This window comes from Sprattus sprattus (genome assembly GCF_963457725.1).
Source record: "Sprattus sprattus genome assembly, chromosome: 3".
Taxonomy (NCBI): Eukaryota; Metazoa; Chordata; class Actinopteri; order Clupeiformes; family Clupeidae; genus Sprattus; species Sprattus sprattus.
Window position 1 is genome coordinate 43,751,750 of NC_137922.1, and position 18,889 is coordinate 43,770,638.

General features: G+C 40.3%; 4 protein-coding genes across 7 annotated transcripts in view; 1 reads left to right on the forward strand and 3 right to left on the reverse strand.

Annotated features, from left to right (window-relative positions):
* Positions 1 to 382: 382 nt before the first annotated feature.
* On the reverse strand, positions 383 to 4,080 carry dmc1 (DNA meiotic recombinase 1; the record flags this gene model as incomplete). Of its 2 annotated transcripts, none has more annotated exons than XM_080834208.1 (13): positions 383 to 452; positions 732 to 848; positions 944 to 1,004; positions 1,194 to 1,308; positions 1,544 to 1,617; positions 1,895 to 1,986; positions 2,148 to 2,220; positions 2,400 to 2,441; positions 2,653 to 2,705; positions 2,913 to 2,995; positions 3,433 to 3,579; positions 3,680 to 3,724; positions 4,027 to 4,080. In XM_080834208.1, the coding sequence occupies 13 exons, from the start codon at positions 4,078 to 4,080 to the stop codon at positions 383 to 385; spliced, it is 1,026 nt and encodes a 341-aa protein (XP_080690334.1). The 2 variants fall into 2 exon arrangements, with proteins under 2 accessions (XP_080690334.1, XP_080690333.1); XM_080834207.1 differs by having other exon boundaries at positions 4,024 to 4,080.
* Positions 4,081 to 4,860: 780 nt separating this feature from the next.
* Positions 4,861 to 9,428, reverse strand: tomm22 (translocase of outer mitochondrial membrane 22 homolog (yeast)). Its single transcript, XM_080834841.1, has 4 exons — positions 9,168 to 9,428; positions 8,411 to 8,529; positions 8,191 to 8,308; positions 4,861 to 5,856 (listed from the first exon to the last, which is right to left on the reverse strand). Exons 1-4 carry the CDS (start codon positions 9,255 to 9,257, stop codon positions 5,782 to 5,784), a joined length of 402 nt encoding a protein of 133 aa, XP_080690967.1. The 5' UTR covers positions 9,258 to 9,428; the 3' UTR covers positions 4,861 to 5,781.
* An 855-nt stretch (positions 9,429 to 10,283) lies between these two features.
* Positions 10,284 to 15,110, forward strand: maff (v-maf avian musculoaponeurotic fibrosarcoma oncogene homolog F). 3 transcript variants are annotated; one of them, XM_080834326.1, is made up of 3 exons: positions 10,284 to 10,412; positions 11,867 to 11,930; positions 12,527 to 15,110. In XM_080834326.1, exons 2-3 carry the CDS (start codon positions 11,895 to 11,897, stop codon positions 12,992 to 12,994), a joined length of 504 nt encoding a protein of 167 aa, XP_080690452.1. In that variant the 5' UTR covers positions 10,284 to 10,412; positions 11,867 to 11,894; the 3' UTR covers positions 12,995 to 15,110. The 3 variants fall into 3 exon arrangements, with proteins under 3 accessions (XP_080690452.1, XP_080690453.1, XP_080690454.1); XM_080834327.1 differs by lacking the exon at positions 10,284 to 10,412 and adding an exon at positions 10,502 to 10,596; XM_080834328.1 differs by lacking the exon at positions 10,284 to 10,412 and adding an exon at positions 10,723 to 10,849.
* Positions 15,111 to 17,680: 2,570 nt separating this feature from the next.
* Positions 17,681 to 18,889, reverse strand: part of tnrc6ba (trinucleotide repeat containing adaptor 6Ba) — a gene marked incomplete at its 3' end in the record, with an annotated part of 11,442 nt that continues 10,233 nt past the window's right edge. Inside the window, exon 7 of the mRNA XM_080835507.1 lies at positions 17,681 to 17,910. Coding sequence (XP_080691633.1) covers positions 17,681 to 17,910 — 230 coding nt within the window. The remainder of the gene's footprint in view (positions 17,911 to 18,889) is intronic.

Genomic DNA, 18,889 nt, shown 5'->3' on the forward strand with positions numbered 1-18,889 from the left:
CTAAGTTCTGAGTCATTATCCTGGATCCCAAGTCTGAATAGTGAGATACTGCAATGCCACTGGAATGCTTGCAATTCAACCAGAACTGAGTTTTGAGCTGGATAAAGCTTAAAAGGGCATAGATACAGTACATCACTAGGGCTCTTCTTAAATCAAGTTTATTATTAAATCAATTAAACATGCATACATTTTCATATAATAAATATTTATTTACAAAATACAAATACATTCATCATTGGGTTAATATTTAATAAATAGTAGTTGTCATAAAAAAACAGTCAACCTCTAACGTAACCTTTACTGCAAGTATTCTGTTAGCAAAAGCACATGCAATTGAACATCACTTTTTTCCAAGACCGCTCCACCCTTAAGTATCTCTGCTTCATTCTTTGGCATCAGCGATTCCTCCAGAGGTAATTGCAAAAGTGGCCTCACTTTCTGGCATATCAGGACTGCAAGTGAAAAAAAAAACATGTAAAGGGACAGACAAAAATCTGTTCACTCAACATCAAATTGTACTACCTTTAGGGTGTTCATTGAGAATATAGATGTTGCATAAACAACTTGCTGATGTGCTGTATAACAGAGATAAATCATTTTAATGTCTGTATTTCTATTGTGATATTATACTTCTATTCTATTTTCACAAACTGTATCAATAATAAAAAATAGTATAAGTGCAGGATACAAACCACTAGTGAGAGAGCTCATCTATAGTCCCCATAATATACCTGTCGAAGACCTTGGCTATTCTCAGCTCGCCCCGTCCTTTCCTCAGGCTAATTCGAGTAGTGGAGGCATGGGCCAGGATGTGTCCTCCAATGGGCTTCTTGGGGTCAGCCTGGAACCTTTGACACACAATACAAATAATGGGCCCCTTGTCATCTTTTAGAGTTCTGACCCTAAAACAGTTCTGAGAGAATGCCAATTTACGTTGACCTACGTCATCCCTGCCCCTGGATCTGCTGTCATCTGGTTGGTGAGAAACACAGCCACATTGTACTCTGTACGCCATAATTGGAGAGTTGTTGTGGAGAACAAAACAAACAATTAACGCCATGACGCTTAAAAAAAAGACAAGCCTTGTCTAGCTTTATACTTAGGCCAGAAAGTATTTCTTACAAGTAATAACAAAACAGAGGAGAAACATCTTGTAGTTCGATTTGAAAGAGCAATTGCCAAACGGCCCTGACCTTCGGAGATTTTTTGCAATCTGGAGAGCATCTGAGCCAGCTTCTGCTGTCTCTCTGCGAGCTCACCCCGACCAGAGAAGTCCACCCGGAAAAGAGCCATGATTGAGTCTATGATCTGGGACACACAGCCAGACAGGAGAAAGGAGAAAGGAGAAAGGACTAGTGAGAATTTGGTGGTAAGTTGCTATAAGTAGTAATATGATGAGCACTGGTGTGCTTGCATGTGATAAACATGGACTTAACTGACAGCAGAGAGGTTGTCCAAAATGAAGTGCAATACAACAAATTAATTATTATAATTATAACAAAGAGAAATAAAGAAACAAACATGTACGACTCTGGCATTTTACCAATAGCTTGAAGACGCCCCCTTCCTCATGAAACTTGGCTGCCACAAAGTCCAACAGCTCCATCTGGTGTTCACCTGTGAGATGAAAAATGCAGCCGTTATCCTAACATGACATGGGACGAGGCTGTGTTCACTGACACAGAAAAGGATCTAATGTATTTCATTATTTTTTTTCTACCCGCAAATTTCAGTGGTTTAAAGCATCTACAAAAGAACTTTGCTCTAGTGTTTAAGTTAAATGACCACATATTGTGCAAACTGTTTGGAGCTAGCCAACAAAACAACATGTCAGCACAAAACAACATGTCACTTCATAACCTTGGTGTACATGTACAAGTGGCCAGTTTCTTACTGGTGTAAGCTCTAGCATACAGCACATTGTCCAGTACTGCTTCATGGTCCACATTAAATCTGTCTGCAATTTCCTTCAACCTATCTGGCCGACTGGGAAAGTTAAGGAATGGAAAGACGGTAGAAATTGCTGAGACCATTCTTGGCCTGATTTGAGGCCTAGACTGGTGGATGATCCCTTAGAGAGTGTTTTTTTCCCCCAGTATTTTTTGATGTTTTAACAAATAATCAGCAGACGGGCTAGAGAAGGATACAAGGTGTTTTCAGTGTCGATGAAAATAACTTTGCCCCCCGTGTAACCATCTTCTCCTGGTAGCTGGGATGTCACTGTAGAAACCAATAAAAGACTTTTTAAATATAAGGCAATTTACTAATAAAAGACAATTTACATATTTGTTTGGGACAAAGTTATTGTTACAGAACAATTTTAAGAAGTTAGACAAAGTTTAGTGGTCACTCAAGGTAGGATCACTGAAGTGCTCTGAAAGCAGAATGACTTAACTCACCACAGAGTGTGTGCGAGAGCTGTGTCTTCCCAGTTCGAAACTCTGCATGAGAAAACATTTTAAATGTTAAGCTCTCCTCTGAGGGCCACGGATATGCCAAACCGCATGTGTCATCAACACACCCTGCTTTATACGACATCGCCGTTAAACTCCAGGCCAGACGACCCTGAGCCAAGAACAGACACTGAGGCGAGTGGAAAGGGAAGAAAGAGTGAAAAAAAAAGAAAAGACAGCACAAAGCCATCCGTCTTACCGCCAAATGCCTCAGTGATGGCCATGCTCTCCATGCCTCCTCCCATGAGCTTGCTGAGATGGAACAGAAGAGGAGTTAAAACTTTTTACAAAATTATTATTGTTGGAACACCAACTTTATGACTTCATCTGACTTTCAAACCCTCCACAGATGAGAGTGTTTGAAAGTGATTCCACACAGCAGATACTTGAGTGCTGAAGTGATTAAAGAAGAAGTCAAGTGTAAATCGGTGTATGTGTTGATGCAGGTTAAGCCTTAACTCAAACTCCAAGCTCCCTGTGGTGATGTGGAACACCTGCTTCCTCTTCTCACTGTACTCCAGTGCGGTCAGAAAACTGTTACTCTGGTAAGAGGAGAGGAACATGAAAATAACGTTATGCTGACAAATTTCAGAGGACACACATGCAAAGTCTTCCTACGTAGGCTCCAGCCAAATACAAATTTGTTCGTGTTTACGTTCGTGTAGAACAATTTATAAAATAAGCTTTCCAAAAATGACAAGACACACCCATTGGAATTATTTCTTTGTGAGATACTGGACCAAGGCGAATATTTTTGTGTCTCACATGGATGTTAGTCCCACTCTGTTGGAAGTGTTTTGTATTTGTTTTGCTTTTCTGAATATACTGTGTGAAGTCATTTCTATAACACATGAAAGAGAATGCAGCATGGTGCACTAGAGTGAACGAACACCAGAAAAACGAAAATCATTTTCAACCCCATCACAGTTTATGGTCTCAAATAGCTGCAGGCAACCTAAATCCAGGCCTGTTATCTCACCAGCAGTTTTCCAGCAGCCTCTTTGATTTTGTCAACTTTAGCTTCAGAGAGACCTTTGATGTTGCCGAGAGCTCGGCGTGTGGTCATCTGTATGCCTTTCACTGTGCAGATCCCCACTGACTTCAGTTTCTTGATGTCAGCCATATTCTGTGTGTGGTCAATGATACATGGTGATCATGTGTACACATTCTTCAACAGTGGTAATGCTGATGTAATGTAATGGTGATGTTTGTTCCTTTATACTTACGATGCCATGTTTTTGCAAGAGTTCAATGTCTTGGAAAAATGATTCCTGAGGGGAACATATTTCTTAAGTTAATGCAGTTATTAAGATGGATATTTATTCAAAGTCTTGCCATAAGTCAAGATCATTCCTCTTTTCTACCTCAACATAATAAGAGTACTTTCAACCTCTTATCAGTCCCAGACGATTCATAAATAACCACCTCATTCTATTTCTAATGTCGCCCCCTTGTGGTGCTTTCGGAGATTTGAAATGGGTGATTAACTTCATATTCTGTTTAATTTATTAACAAACTTGAATTTCAGAGCAACTTATGAGACTGTGTTTTCTTCATCATCTAGATATACCTCGTCATCCTGGCAACCCAAGTCATCCTCCACAACTTGGTCCTCGGCGGATTTCATATTAATCTGCAGATATTGATTGGTACAGTGAACATGTTAGCTTTTTAGCCTAGCCAGCTAACTATAACCAGTATTCAGTCTTACAAACTAGCGTTAGTTATCTAGCCAACTGACAACATTTAAAAAGTTACGATATTTTTTTCAAACGAGACAGTATTAAGAAGTGTATTACATTTGGTAGTGACAAACAATTGAATTAGAAATAATATTGTTACCTTACCACTACAGACAACTCGTATGGTCTTTAATATGAAGAGGCGTCAGGCAAAAATGTATCTGAGGAGGTTGCTCGCGCTTGCTGCGGACGTTCTGTGAGTGCTGTGCAGTGGTGAACCAGTCAGATGACAAATCAGGTCCAAGTTGTACGGTAGATCAGTTCGAAAACTACCCGCAAAAGGTAAAGGTAAATGGTCCACGACATGATGAAGGTTACATTTTTTACAAGTTCTCTGTGGTAATAACTATGAACTGCAGTGAAGTGCAATCAGTTCGAAAAATAGCCGCAACAGGTAAAAGTAAATGGTGCACGACATGATGAAGGTTAAAAATGTTTTTATATATATAATGTCTTTGACTGTGGTAATAACTATGAACTGCTGTGTAGTGCAATTATTGGGTGTGGAAAGGTCCAGCTTACTCAAGTGGATGTGTGCTCTGTGGACATGTACACAAACAGGCTCTGAATAACACTAGGATCCCTTGAGACATTTCATACCAATCTAATTTAAACAGACATTTGCTTTTGTTTGGTCTTGATTTATAAGATGACACCTCAGTCACTGTTGTTTCCAGTCTTTATTTCTGCCGTCTCTTCATACATGGATTTTGCTTCATTAGCAGAGGTAAAAAGACAATAAATAGAATTCAACAATTCACCTTCGCCACTATACAACTTTTAGCTGCTTCAGTGATTGTTTGAATACCACTCTGTACATCTTTATAGGGGTAGGTGGAGAATGTATCTTTAACACAATCAGGACAATACATACATTCAGACTATATTTTGTCTTGGCATACAGGGTAACAATGTCGTTTTTTCTTTTTTTTTTTAAACAGTATTGTTTTTAAATGTTCTGCATATTTAATTCTAGGCAAGTTGCCATAAAGAAACCAAGGTAAAATAATTCTGGACAGAAACAGTTATATGGCTTGATCTGCAAAGTCAGGACTGCTTCTTTCATAGAGCTTCCATTCTTGTTGATGACATGACCATATTGTTAAAATCCACATAACAGACAAACAGAAGATGCCTGAATGCATCTGACCCCTCCCACATGTATATTTATTAAAGCTAGTGTGACTCCACTCGCATGTTGGCTACACCAGCAACATGCTAATGACTATTTCACAGACAATTTGTACCCCAGACAAAAGAGGACACACACACGATTGCAATCAAACAACCCTTCCCAGATGGACCACCATCACTGCCTTGGAAACATAAATGTAAATAGAACTATATAGTACATGAAAAAAACAAAACCCCATAAAAGATCAGTGCTTAGAGGTCAGTCCACGCAGGAGAATATTATGAGCAGAGGGAGTGAGAGGAAGGTTTATCTTTCCACTCCATCCTTCTACTACCCTTTCTCGTTTCATCGCTTTGTTGGAATGGACGTGCGTGCTGACCCCTGGAAGCTCTCTTTTTGCCCTCTCACAACCCCTTATTCTTTCTGATCTAATCGTCTTGTCGTTCTGTCATCAAATCTTCCCTGGTGCAGGGGCCATCATCCCAGGCATACCACCAGACATCCCAGCATTCGGTCCCAATAAGATCTGAGGACACAGGAATTAACAGAGAAACAAGTTAATTCAACTAGTGGTATTGCACTGTTGAACAAAAGATTGAACGATTGCTGTAACAGATGCAACAGTTTCTATAGTATTCAAAGTACAAAAGACAATACATGTTTGTTCAAATAGCATAATCTAGTGGTATTTTCACTGGTTCTAAGCTGTTCTAATTGTTCAGCATATTTAATTCTGTGGTTCCAATACCAAGCATCAAAGCATAAACTGCGAAATATTCTCCGTTGTCACCATGACTGAATTTGATCGCCTTCCCATCTCTTCTCTCAATTACGTTGCTTATGACAAACTGAGTGGAAACTGATTCAGTGAAATTAAGTTAAGTCAAAAGCCCAATAATGATAAAAGTAACAAAGGAAGTGATCGGTGAGTTAAGAGGTACATTGTGTTGTGATGTATATTTGTGTAATATGTGTAAGCACACTGAGAGTCACTGCACCAAGACAAATTCCTTGTTTGTGCAAACTAACTTGGCCAATAAAAGCTGATTCTGATTATACCTTCAATAGGATGGCTTCCTTTCTGAGTAAATAGCGGGGCCTTAATTTGAGAAGGTGCTAGCGCTCTCTTTCTGGGGCCAGGCCTTTAAACCAAATGATCAACCAGTTTGCAAATGAACAGGCTTCCTGTCTCCTGGTTCACTGTTATTTTCTTTCCTTCCTATAGAATTTGCTAAAACCAATCCTAATATTGTCAAAAAATTGTCTTCAAAACTGGACTAAAATATAAACTCTTGAGTATACGAAATATAATATCATTGATCATCCATAACACAGAGAGAAAAAGATAAATAAAAATAAAAAATACCACATCGCCCAGCCCTAATGTAGTGTATAACCAGGGGTGACCAGTGATGAGGTTAACGATGTTAATTTACTTGAGTACTGTACTTAAGTACATTTTTCAAGTATCTTTACTTAAGTATTTTCGGACACTTTCACTGAAATACATTTAAAATTCAAATATTGAACTGAAGGTTGCCGTTACTCATTACTTTGAAGCATAGCTTTTCTTTAAGAAAATATGATAGGCCATACGCTGTGTTCGTCACAGGAGGAACCTTCGCTGGTAGTCAAGATCAAAGTGCTTGCTGCATTTTTTGAACAGTTCAATTTGAAGTTTGGCGGTGGTAATGATGACTACAGCAGATGAAGATGACAATTCCTCCCCAGAGTACCATTTCTCTCGTTTTAAATGTTTGCTGCTATATTTATTTGTTTTACTTTTAACCTAAGAAAGGTATTGTGGTATGTAAACATCTGTATAATTCTAGATAGACATTTTAAAGGCATTGTCTGTACTTATAGTGATTGCCGTTTTTAAACTATAGCTGGTAAAATTACTTTTTATGGATTTACCTGCCAAGTTGTCATATGGGGACTCGAGTCCTGTGTGAATCCACTGCTGACACATACTAATAGTTAGCTAGTGAAAATGCTAAGTTAACGTTACTGACTTAAGTCCTTTCTTTTAAGCTTGTCAAATAAACGCTGTACTATTAGTAGGAATAGCCATAATTGTTTCTGATTTATGCCTCAGTTACATCAGGAACATTTCCCCCTCCAACTCCTCAAGGGCTTCTGATGAAGACGATTACTTTTCTAATATGAAGCATGTTCACACAGGACACGACCAAACAACTGTATGCATACCTAACATGTACAGCTGAAGGTATGGACATGTTGGCATCTTACCCAGCTGTATCCACCCTGTCGTGCAGGCTAAACACATACCTGCCTCGGCTGCCTGTGAAAGGCTTTTTAGTAAAGCTGGATTGATCTTCAGCCCAAGAAACTTTCAATTTCTAATTCACGCAAGGCTTCAAATTTGGTGGCAAGTTGAACAGCTTAAAGGCTGTCTTTTTATCAATTCAGTTGAGTTTCCATAGACATTTCTTTTGGCTTTGTAACATATTCTACATGCTTTTAATTCTAGAGGTTCTACAAGCAAGTCAGTGCCTTAAGTAAGTTGACATTAGGTTCTGCAAATGCATTGTGGTAACAATTCAAAAATGCGTTGACATTACAAAGAAATCGTTCTTTTGAATACTTAAGCCAGTACTCAAGCATTTTGACTCAAGTGGAAATTTGACTGAACAACTTTCACTTGTATTGCAGTAACATTCACCAGGATGATCTCTACTTTGGCTCAAGTAATGGAGTTGTGTACTTGTGTCCACCACTGCTTATATCAGTTGCACGAGTTCAAATGAGTTTTAATCCTTCACTGTGCATGTTAATTGACTGAATCAAAACACACTTTCAAACTATTAACTAGTCCATGGTTAACAATTGTTTGTACCTGTCTTTGCTGTTGAAGTTGCTGCTGCTCAAGCTGTAGTCTCTCTGTTTCAAACACCACAGGCAGGACAAGGATCATGAAAGAAGTGGTGCCAACCCAAAGCGCAGCACGTGAGAAGCTGAAATGCAGGTATAGATTTAGAGTGATGTTGAAAAAATGTTTCATGATGCTAGACATCTCTTTAAAATAGCAAACAAAAACAATGAAGAGGACATGCTACCTGTAAAGCTTCTTGGCCAATGTGAAAGAGCACTGTGCTGACACGTCTGCTGCACTGCGCATTGACTCAGGGAACATCTCTGTAAGTCCCCATAGCCTTTCCACCAGCGTCTCATCCAACTGTCGGGAGGAAGATCGGAAGACAACGATCAGTGAGTGGGGCTAGGTTAATTACATTGCTGATAGGGAAGTTGCAGGACAAAACCACACCAACATTGCATCCTGACAACGACGGTTTAGTCATGTTATACTTATAAGTTATACTCTAGGTAGCATGCGTATTGGATTCGACAATATTAGTAACTGTTATTTGCTTTGTATGTTAAACGTCACTTTAGATATGTTCCTTACAGTGACCGATTTCATTATCATCACGTTCGCCACTATGGCAGCTAAGCCACTATTCATCGCTAACGTTAACTGTGCTTAACTATCTTCCTCGCCGAGGTATATGAAAGCAATTCACATTTTGAATGGAACATTTAACATGACCTATTTGTATCGGTCCTACCGCTGTCTGAATTCAGCTGAACAAGCTCAATGCAGCCAATCAACGTATGGAAATCAGTTATGTGCTAGCCACACTAGCTACCTAGCAGCGACTGTTAGCCTGTCACAGTTGGCTAGCTATCTTAGCTAGCAAACCTATTTTACCACACAACAAGTCAGCGGTTGTATAAATGTGTAACGATAAACAGTGAGCTGCCCCATTTCATATTTGTCTAGATGAACTGTATTTTTCGTTTGGAGTTACTTACATCCTCATCTTCATCATCCTCAATCTCGTCCTCCGGGGGCCGGGTTGCTACAGGGCCCGCAGCGGGCGAAAGACCCTCGATTCCAGCCATAACTTCTGCTTAAACACCGTCTTTGAGCTGGAATAATAAAGGCTGTTTGTGGCGGTGTAATATTAATCACTGACCCGTGATTGTTCCCTTGTGTGCGCGATTAATATCCAACATGTAGTGTTACAAGTACTCCACAGAGCATGCACTGTCTTTACACCACACCACCGAGGTCACTTGGGTTACATGTGCGTTGTTGGCTGATGGGAAAAGTGCACTACCTGATAAATTACAGCAAGGAGAAGAGCGCTCTCTGTCGACAGAGAGGACCGTTTACAAGTTATCATCCTAGCAAGTCTGAACCATAGACATAGGAATACCTATGGAAGGAGAGGAATGTGTTATGACTGTAATGGAGTGTTATGTGGCTGTGTTAGATACAGTACTGCGTTGAAACTTAGTTATACATAATGCTGTAGAGTATTTGAATGTATTTTTTTTTTTAGCTATGAGCAGTGAGGTAAGTTTAGTCTATATACAAGATCAATTCAGTTCGTCACAAGCATTGGTCATAAGCATGGGTAGCACTGACTTCAGCTGGTAACCTTCTTCGAAACAAGGCGAGAGACGAGACTAATTCGTGTTCTTATTGTATATCGCATGTGCATTTATTTTACCATCCATAACAAATCATTTCTCTGACCACAAACGTAAAACAATATTGAAATATACATGTTATGTATATTAGTCAGCGAATCAATTACGTCTTAACTATTGTTATTTGTGTTTTATCTTTATCTGAGTGAATTTGGAATCAAAATGATAAAAAATGTGGTCATTCTGTTTATGGGCAATATCAGTTTCAGGGCTGGTAAGGAAGCTGTTTAAGAGTCTTTCTAGGCAACAAGTTCCTACAATTCACGCTCTGCCCATGAAGAATGTGACAGGTCCCTAAAACTTATGTGTGTTTACGTGTTTTTTGTACACTGTGGGGGCGTTTAGGTTCCGCCCTCATTCTTAAAGCCTTGCGTCATCCTAACTGTTTTTTATGAATGAAAGAATCCAACACTGGAGACGGTGAGTAATTCCGGGAAAAGGCGGACCAAGAAGTAACGTTAGTTGCTTATATTTGATGAGACGAACAGTGTCGTTTGTATATGTAGTCCGTCTTCAAGCGTACGGAGTAGCGTGTGAAGAACAGGACCACATCACAATAAAGTGAGGCTCTTTTTTTTACGTTGTGGGTCGCATGAGTGTTGCTAGCGATAGCTAACTTAGCTTAACGTTACATTGCCTTCGGGTAGCATATTTAATTCACGTTACACTGTTGTGATCGTCCGTCATTTTAGCCTGTACGGTTTCATATAGCTCATACGGACTGTGCGACGAAAAACACAGACTTGTAAGTATGCGAACATCGAATTATAAGATTTAGAGTTCATTTGTGCGACAAGTGTGGTTCTGTTTACTACTAAAATTCACATGCTAGGCTCTCGCCAAATCCAGTCCCTATAAGGAAATGGGTGGATTGTTGTTGAGCCTGAGATGTTTACCAAGATCAAAGAAGAGAAAGCTGGAAACGTTGACCTTATTCAGCATGAATTCGGGTATTTATTGAGACGTTAGAGGGGTGTTTAACGCATACTGTAGCTGTGGTAAGTTTAGAAGTGTCAGTGTTTATCGTAGGCTATTTAAATAACATTAGCTAGCAAGCTAGCTAACGTCAGCTATCGATAGCTAATTTGCTTGCAGCTAGTCAGAGTGCTAATTAGCGTGTTTCCCGCTAGCCAGATAGCTACTTAAATGAGGAAATGGGGTTGTTTCCAAAGATACATTTTGTATTTCTATTTTGTATTATCAGTATTATCTTACTTTCCGTGAATACACAATATCTATTTGAACTTGGCTTCTCAACTGAATTTACTTAAGCGACTGTGCTAGCTACAAGATATGTGAAGTCAGCACCATTTTTAGCTGGCAGTGACATGTCAACTGTCATAGAACGGAACAATGCCGTTGTTGGGATATTTCCTTCATACTGCCAGCATTTCGCAGTTATTTTCACGATTTCATGATGTTTTGTTAGGATGTGTCCGCTTATAAAGCAAACATCTTTGGACCGGGTCAAACAATTGGGTAGGATACAGCTAAAACTGGAAGACATGTACTCCGCTTCTGCTGAATCACTGTGACTTGATAGAAACGTTCATACACGGTTTTCCTAGAGGCGCCTCATGTGGCTTGCCTGCCTACTCCTCAGAAGTATTACGGGCCCTACACGGCATGTAAAGGACATTTAAGATCAAATATCATACAGACTGAGAACTTGTATGAAAGACCCAGTTAGCATACATGTGTAGTGTATGTGGTGTTTTTATGAGTGAGGAGTTTTCATTTATTTTCATTAGCCATATTTATAACATGGCCCAAATGTAAAATCTCTAATATTCAATAATGTATAAGGAACAGGAAAGAGGAACACCTGTCCTTAACTACGTCTGAGGCATTCTTCCTCCTCATGTTTAATGCTATTGGAATGTTTTGTTCTGCTTTCAGAACCTCTTTTACTTGATTTGAAAACCCCCGCAGCAGAAGTGTACTGTGTCATAACAAACCTTTTTTGATACTTTTAATTTTGTATCTTTATGACATTTTGTTGATTTGTGTTACAGGTAAAAGAAACCCACCCAAGACATAGAGATGACATCGGATAGCAGAGCCAGCAAAGCACTGAAGGTAATTTCCCCTTTGGTGCTGTTTCGTCTGCAGTGCTCAGGGTTACTTATTACCCACACTATCATGTGGCTTTTAGTTACGAAAGGGCTTCTTGACCTTTAATTCCTTAAAGAGGAAATGCAAACATTCTCATTCTCACAAAAACTGGATTTCTTCAAAAATTCGATATAAAAATGCTGATAATTTACTGGAACGTCAGAGGATGTGTTTAAAACTTACAGTTAGTCTTGGGTGTTGAAATCTCACATGTTTGCATGGGGAGAATCAAAAACTGTGTCTTTACCTTGTGTAACTTGTGAAACAGCACATTTTAACATTGCAGTGACCATAAACCGGATGCCAAGATAGCTGCGCTATATACCACACACAGCCCATACTGATAAGCTAGAGAAGCAGGTCAGCCATGTGTGCCTGTAATTAGTGTATATGACAGTCTTAACAACAAAGACAACACAGCACGACATCTGATAACAATGTAGAGTGTGACCACCTGTCCCCCTTGCTCTTATTTCCATTTCTTATCAGTCAAAAAACATGATGTTAAGATGTTTGACTTTCCAAAAAAAATCCCTTCTTTTTTTTTTTTGTCCTGTCAGGTAAAAAGGGAGTGTGGCGAGAACATGCCTGTGATGTCGGACGGCGACCTCATGTCCCTGTCGGTGCGCGAGCTCAACCTGCTCCTTCGCGGCCTCTCGCGAGATGAGGTACAAAAGCTGAAGCAACGGCGACGCACGCTAAAGAACCGCGGGTACGCTGCCAGCTGCCGTGTCAAACGCGTGTCGCAGCGCGAGGCGCTTGAGCAACAGAAGAAGGAGCTTCAACGCGAGGTGGAGCGCCTGGGCGCCGAGAACGCCGGCATGCGTCGCGAGCTGGAGGGCCTCGGCGCGCGGCTGGCCGCCCTGCAGCGCTTCGCCCGCGGCCTCGAGAGTGATGGGGTGGCGGCAGGGGGCGGTGGAGCCCTGCTCGCCATGGCGCCACGCCTTAACACTGCCTCCGTCATCACCATCGTCAAGAGTCCGCAGCAGCCACAGGCAGCGTCCAGGGAACAGGGGGGAGCCTCGTAGGGTCAGGTTTCTCTTTCCCTCCCTCCCTCACACAAACACACACACACACACACATCCAGTCACTCTTGTTTTATTCACTTTTATGCACTCACAAATGGGACTGAAACGCTATGACTGACTGACTTGGGGAGTGGCAGCGTGATGCCCATAGTCAGTGACACAAGTATTTTCTTTTTCTTTTTCTCTCCTGAGAGCCTCTTTCACACGCACACTTGTAGTTGCAGGGATACAGAGACCCACAGGACAATAGAAACAGTCAACTACTGTGATAGAAACTCATTTGTTGAAGTTACTCAGTACAGTAGACTATTGTCCCAGACACGTCTATGTTCAACCTAGATGTATCCCAATGTGATCACTCTTAGGGGGCTCTAATGTGCTTTATAGGGATTTCACTAAAATATGCTTCCATGAAAATTGTTTGCCATTGAGAGGGTGTATGAAAAACAGAGCTCATTTGAAGTTGACCATTGAAACATTCCATGCAGAGGGGTTTATCTTTTAAAAAGACATTTAGAAACGACCCCCTCAAAAACAACTTTGAAATAACATGTTCAACCATTTTTTTAAAAACACCATTTGACCAACCCCAACAAGTGGGTTGGACACCATTCTCCAAAATGTAAGTCTTTGTGCCGTGTTCCCGAATGTCAGACAGGATGCCATGAGAAAGCATGGAGACGGTTTCAACCAGTGCTAACGACTTCATTACTCGGCATTCACAAAGCTAGGGCTACAAGGTCTGTTTGAATTAAGATTTTATTTAATTCCTTAGACAGTCAGCTTAAACTCTTTGGTCCTGCATTGATGAGCGAAGTGTCTGTGGATATGCTCTGCACCCTTGCCGCTTCCACCACAACACAAAACTCTGGTCCACAAACTGTTGGTTAACATCTGTTGTACTTCACTGTGTTACCAGTATATACCTTTCTCTATATATATATGTGTGTGTATTTATATGCATAACATTGATACATGTTTAGTGTGAAGTGTACTGCAGTGTGTGCTAGCATCAAGTACAAGCTAGGCTAACATCTGTGACTTTCAACTAAGTGCTAGTTGGCAAGTTTTGCTGGAACCACATAGTAAGGGTCCCATAGAATGCGGTGTCAATGCAAATCTATGGATACATTCCTTTTTATTATCATGTTGTAATGTTTGTACAAAAAGAAAAGACAAAAATGTTCGGTGACATTTATCAAGAGTTATTTTATTTGTATTTAAAAATAGAGATGACAAAAGCTAACGAGTGCTGTGATGTTTAAGTCCAAATACTGAAGTATGCGCCTGTCTTACGTTGGGGTATGATATTATTTTTGTAATGTTTAACTATTGTAATAAGCAGTTTTGATGTCCCTAGGCAGGTGTTCCAGTTGCTTTAATTATGGTTTTGTGTATGCCTGGATAGTTATATTTGTACTAATGTCATTAGTATTTTAGTGGTATTTGTATTTAAAGATCAGGGTGAATACATTATTTATGATTTTGAAAGTGATTTTAAGATATTTTCAGACAAAGTGGGAGAGAGTGTAGCTTATACCCTCTACAGGAGAGCAAGAGAAGAATGGGACAAGGATTGGAGATAAAGATGATGGACTAAGAAAGGAAAATGTGAGGAGTGAGTAGACGGTGAAGGAATGTTGTGATCAAGGTATGATGAAGGGAGTCTTTGGAAGTTTAGGACCTGTTTAGTGATGTTGAGGGGGGGCAAAGAGGAAAAGAATTGGAGTGTGAGTCACAGCTAACCGAAGCATGTCAAGATGGCCCTTAAAAAACACCAGTCATGCTAACTTAAGCTGTAAGGGGCATTTCAAATGATTGGTTAACAGTTAACGATTTTACAGTATATTTGATATTTCTAATTCATTGCAAAAACACTTCCTCAAAAATATTTAGAGAATTAGTTAGCAATACTGAGAAACATTTAGCCTTATATGGGGTTTGTCCAGTGGAATACCTTAGCTGCTGAATATGAGTTTGGTCATTTGGTGTTTAATGTTTATGATTTAATACCCCAAATAGAATTAGCTCATCCATCTCATTTGCTTATTTTTGTTGTTCTTGAAACTGCTGGATGTTTTGTAATGTAAAACAAAAAACTGTGTCATTTGTATTTATTACGTATATTTTTTCTATAGTAAAAATGAAATACATTGTCTATTTTATACATAAATTGAAATAAATGTTGTATATATTGTACATAAACATCTAATGTGTAACATTTACTTGAAATTGTAAAATTTGTCCAGAAAGGAGACTGAACGGAAAGAGCAAATGTATTTGTTGATTGAAAGGAAAGGAAAAAGACGGTGTGGTATGATGGGGAGATGTGCTGTGTACTATATATCATCCAGCCCTGGGAACACTTTCTGGAACCAGAACCGCACTTAGGCAGTGACTTTGTGGAAATGGCTGCAAAATTAGCTGTGTGTGGGAAAGAGGGGTATGTGGTCACACAGGGTGCAACCACTTACCAGACACACAAACCAGACTGGGGCAACATATAGAGAACAACTATAGTTTTGTTTATTTATTTTGTATTCTTTATTTCCATCATTGCCAGGAATAAAAATATAAGCATCATATTCTTAGTTTAGATAAACACAAGTGGGTTTAAAAAAAAACCAAAGCAACCATACAACATAACATAAAACGGAGCAAAAGTACAAAACTAAGCCTTTGTTTTCTCCCACCTCAACGTCGCTCATCACTAGGTCTTGAAATATGAATATCCCTACAATATTTAAAAATGAGCAACCTATTATTCTCCTATATTTTCTATCACAAATTCAATATATATGTTATAAAATATATTCCATGTTCTGACAGTTTTCCAAATCCAAAAGCTAGGTTTTTCAAGTTACTGTTCTGAAGTAAAGAAACGTTCAGCTGATCAACATTTTTAGGTAGCATAGTGCTAGTGCATTGAGTAAAAGATACCACTACTACTGATACTACTGAAACCTGCACAAAATAAATAGAACAGGTGTCATCAATGCTTTTTCCATAGGAGCATAAAATACATAACAAAATATTCCAATAAAAAGAAAATTTAAAAAAAAAACACACACCTACCTAACATGGAGCAGACAGCCAACCTATATCTTCAGTGGAAACCTCCTCTGAGAAGCTAGTTCCCACTGAGTCAGCTCAAACTTCACACCTTCCTTCCCCAGAAGAAGTGTGTGCATTACAGATAATGGTCTGCCTGTTTTCTTCAGATAAGGGGTGTGTGTATGTGAGAGGGAGGGAGAGAGAGAGTAAGGGTATTTTAATGTCTAGGTCACTGAGGGAATTTCATAGAAGACTCCTGGTTTGCCCTCTAATGGTGGAGAGAGGGACAGTGGAGTTACTCTAGTCATGGAAAAGCTGCACATGCCAACAGGAATGCCTGTACCTTGATCATGAATCCGGTCACATTACTGTACTGACTTAGAATCAGTTTGTTTTATGCATCTGCTCTCTATACACACACACACACACACACACACACACACACACACTCCCCAATTTAACAACTAAATCATAACTGATCCCAGATTATTAATAATTTGCTATGAAAAAACCTTGCTAAAGCAGGCCCATAATTGTACACACTTGCAATGAAACTCAACAGGTCACCTAATCTATGAGAATATTCTCACAGCCACTGCTGAGTTTCTTACTATGCTAAGTGCATTATACCATCAACTCCACTGACCAATGGAGAAAGCAGATAACCGCTTGTCTACCTGCAGCCCGCACACATCCATAGACATAACCTAGATGTGTATGTGCTGCTCTCTAACCCAGATTAGAGTTTAACGGCAGTGGTCCTCTGGTTAGGGCACTAATTTTGGCCCTGCGAAAAACGCCCCAATTACTCTCTCCTAATCCAGCCCACGCCGATTTGCTACTCTCCAGTGTCTGTGCATTGAGCAGATTTCTCTTAATCTGTAATCTCATCATGTCCCATCAAGCACTCTCTGCCCGCCTGCCCGTCCGTCCAACCTACACCTCCTCTCTCTCACTACCAGCCAATACACACTATAAATAACAACACAGAAAGCAATAACAGCGACGCCTAATTCCAGACAGCTGCCGGTCTATGAGGGGTCAGGGCCCTCGGTCACAGCATTCGTCCATCCCATAACGCCAACAACTGGCACGCGCACACTGCTACCAAGGAGACCACAATGAGAGCTTAAGCAGAGGTTGGACTCATTTTTCAAAGCATTTAAAAGCTTTAAAAAACCTTTTGAATGTTAAGACTCACCCATGGGAAAACACCATAGTAATATCAGCTGCAATGTCAGTTGAGCACTTACAGCATATCAGGCCAACGCTATCGAAACAACGCTCTTTCTAAGAGTACTACTGGAAGTATTGTGTGTATCAGTTTGGAGTTTGATTGAGACAGGCTGAATCAGAACCCAAAGTGGGTTGCCAGTGAGTTCCCAGTCAGGCTTTGATGTAACAATATCAATGTAAAAGCACAAATAATTTTACACAACGTTTTTAAATAACAGCTTTTGTGCCACAGCATGGCCAGGTTGGTCTTTTTTTTTTTGCCTTTAGGAGGTCCCATACCAACTTGTCCATCTGAAGCACAATGGAATCCTCCCGTAAATGTGCAAATACCAGAGGGTTGCACTTCTTATTATTTGGAGGAACAATGTCTATGAGAGGCTCGTAGAGAACCACACTCTAGAATTCATCGTCAGAGCTCAGCAGTAAGGTCTTCTCGTTGTCACGAGCAACCGTGGTGCTGTGGTTGCGGGAGACGGGTGGCACAGGGGCACCTTGCTCCAGCGTGGACTGCTGGGTGTACTGCTGGTAGGCGGGAGAGAAGTTGTGGATGGCGTCCTGGACCATGTCCCCGGGGTTCATGGTCTCCTTCAGGCTACTGGAAATGCTCTTCATGGGGGCACAGCGGCCTGGGAGAAGACAAACATTTAAGAGCATTCACTCCTTCACTAATAAGCAAAACAAAAAATGAATGCACCTATAATGATGAGATGACACAGACATTTTTACAACGTCTTTATACAAATGTGGACGTATGTGGAGATCAAGCAACGAGTTAAGTGGACGATTTCAACTTGTAAAGAAGAAGAAAGAGAGAGAGAGAAAAAAAAACTGTATTTGAAGAGGGAGTCTGTCTGTAGATAAAGGCCTGTTGGCTGAAATGCCCCATTGCAAGGCTCATCATAAACGTTTTATTACTGCTGTCATCCTTTGACCCGAAAAGTCTTTTAAATGAACCTCTAGAGATCATGCCTCTATATTTCAGGTTTCCATGACTTTTTGTACAAGTAGACATATTGAGGCCCCTGCATCCATCCATCCAAACCTTGTATATAATGAACCTTGGAGAGACTTCAAACTTTTTAAACGCAGGGGCATTTGACCAGAATCACCCGCAGTCTAACCTCTCTTGAGTGAAATACAGTCTTGCAGCTGCTCTGCGCAGCAGTGAACAGATGACGTGAATAGAAATGAAACTGGCTTTTGCCTGACAGAGCAGCTACTTTCAGAGACTACATACCCTGTGGTCCATATGTGGGAACAGGCCCTTTAGTGTGCAGCGTGGAGGAAGAAGAGGAGGGTCAGAAGAAAGGACAGGAAGGACAAAGGATGAAGACGTGAAAATTAGTTGGGACAGTTATCAGTAAGACAGACAATGATTAGTGAAGACGGTTTCACGACAGAACGTGAGGCGTTAAAGGAAAATACAAGTAGACACACAGAGTGAATAAGGTTACAAGCAGAGAAAAGAAGGATAGAAGTGCAAAAAAGGAATACAAAGAGGACAACATGAAAAGAAGGGCACATTCCCATTGGAGTGAGGCAAAGACAGCAAATCAATCAAATCTACTCTCCTAAAGCATTCAGCGTTCAGCTACCCACACTTAG

What these genes read in the sequence shown, in the direction of transcription:
- tomm22 (XM_080834841.1), bottom strand. Translation starts at nt 9,257, where the DNA reads ATGGCTGGAATCGAGGGTCTTTCGCCCGCTGCGGGCCCTGTAGCAACC. An exon ending in TTGGCCAAGAAGCTTTACAG is followed by an intron (nt 8,309 to 8,410) that starts GTAGCATGTCCT and finishes CCTGCATTTCAG; the next exon opens with CTTCTCACGTGCTGCGCTTT. An exon ending in AACTTCAACAGCAAAGACAG is followed by an intron (nt 5,857 to 8,190) that starts GTACAAACAATT and finishes CTGTGTCCTCAG; the next exon opens with ATCTTATTGGGACCGAATGC.
- maff (XM_080834326.1), top strand. Translation starts at nt 11,895, where the DNA reads ATGACATCGGATAGCAGAGCCAGCAAAGCACTGAAG. An exon ending in GAGCCAGCAAAGCACTGAAG is followed by an intron (nt 11,931 to 12,526) that starts GTAATTTCCCCT and finishes TTGTCCTGTCAG; the next exon opens with GTAAAAAGGGAGTGTGGCGA.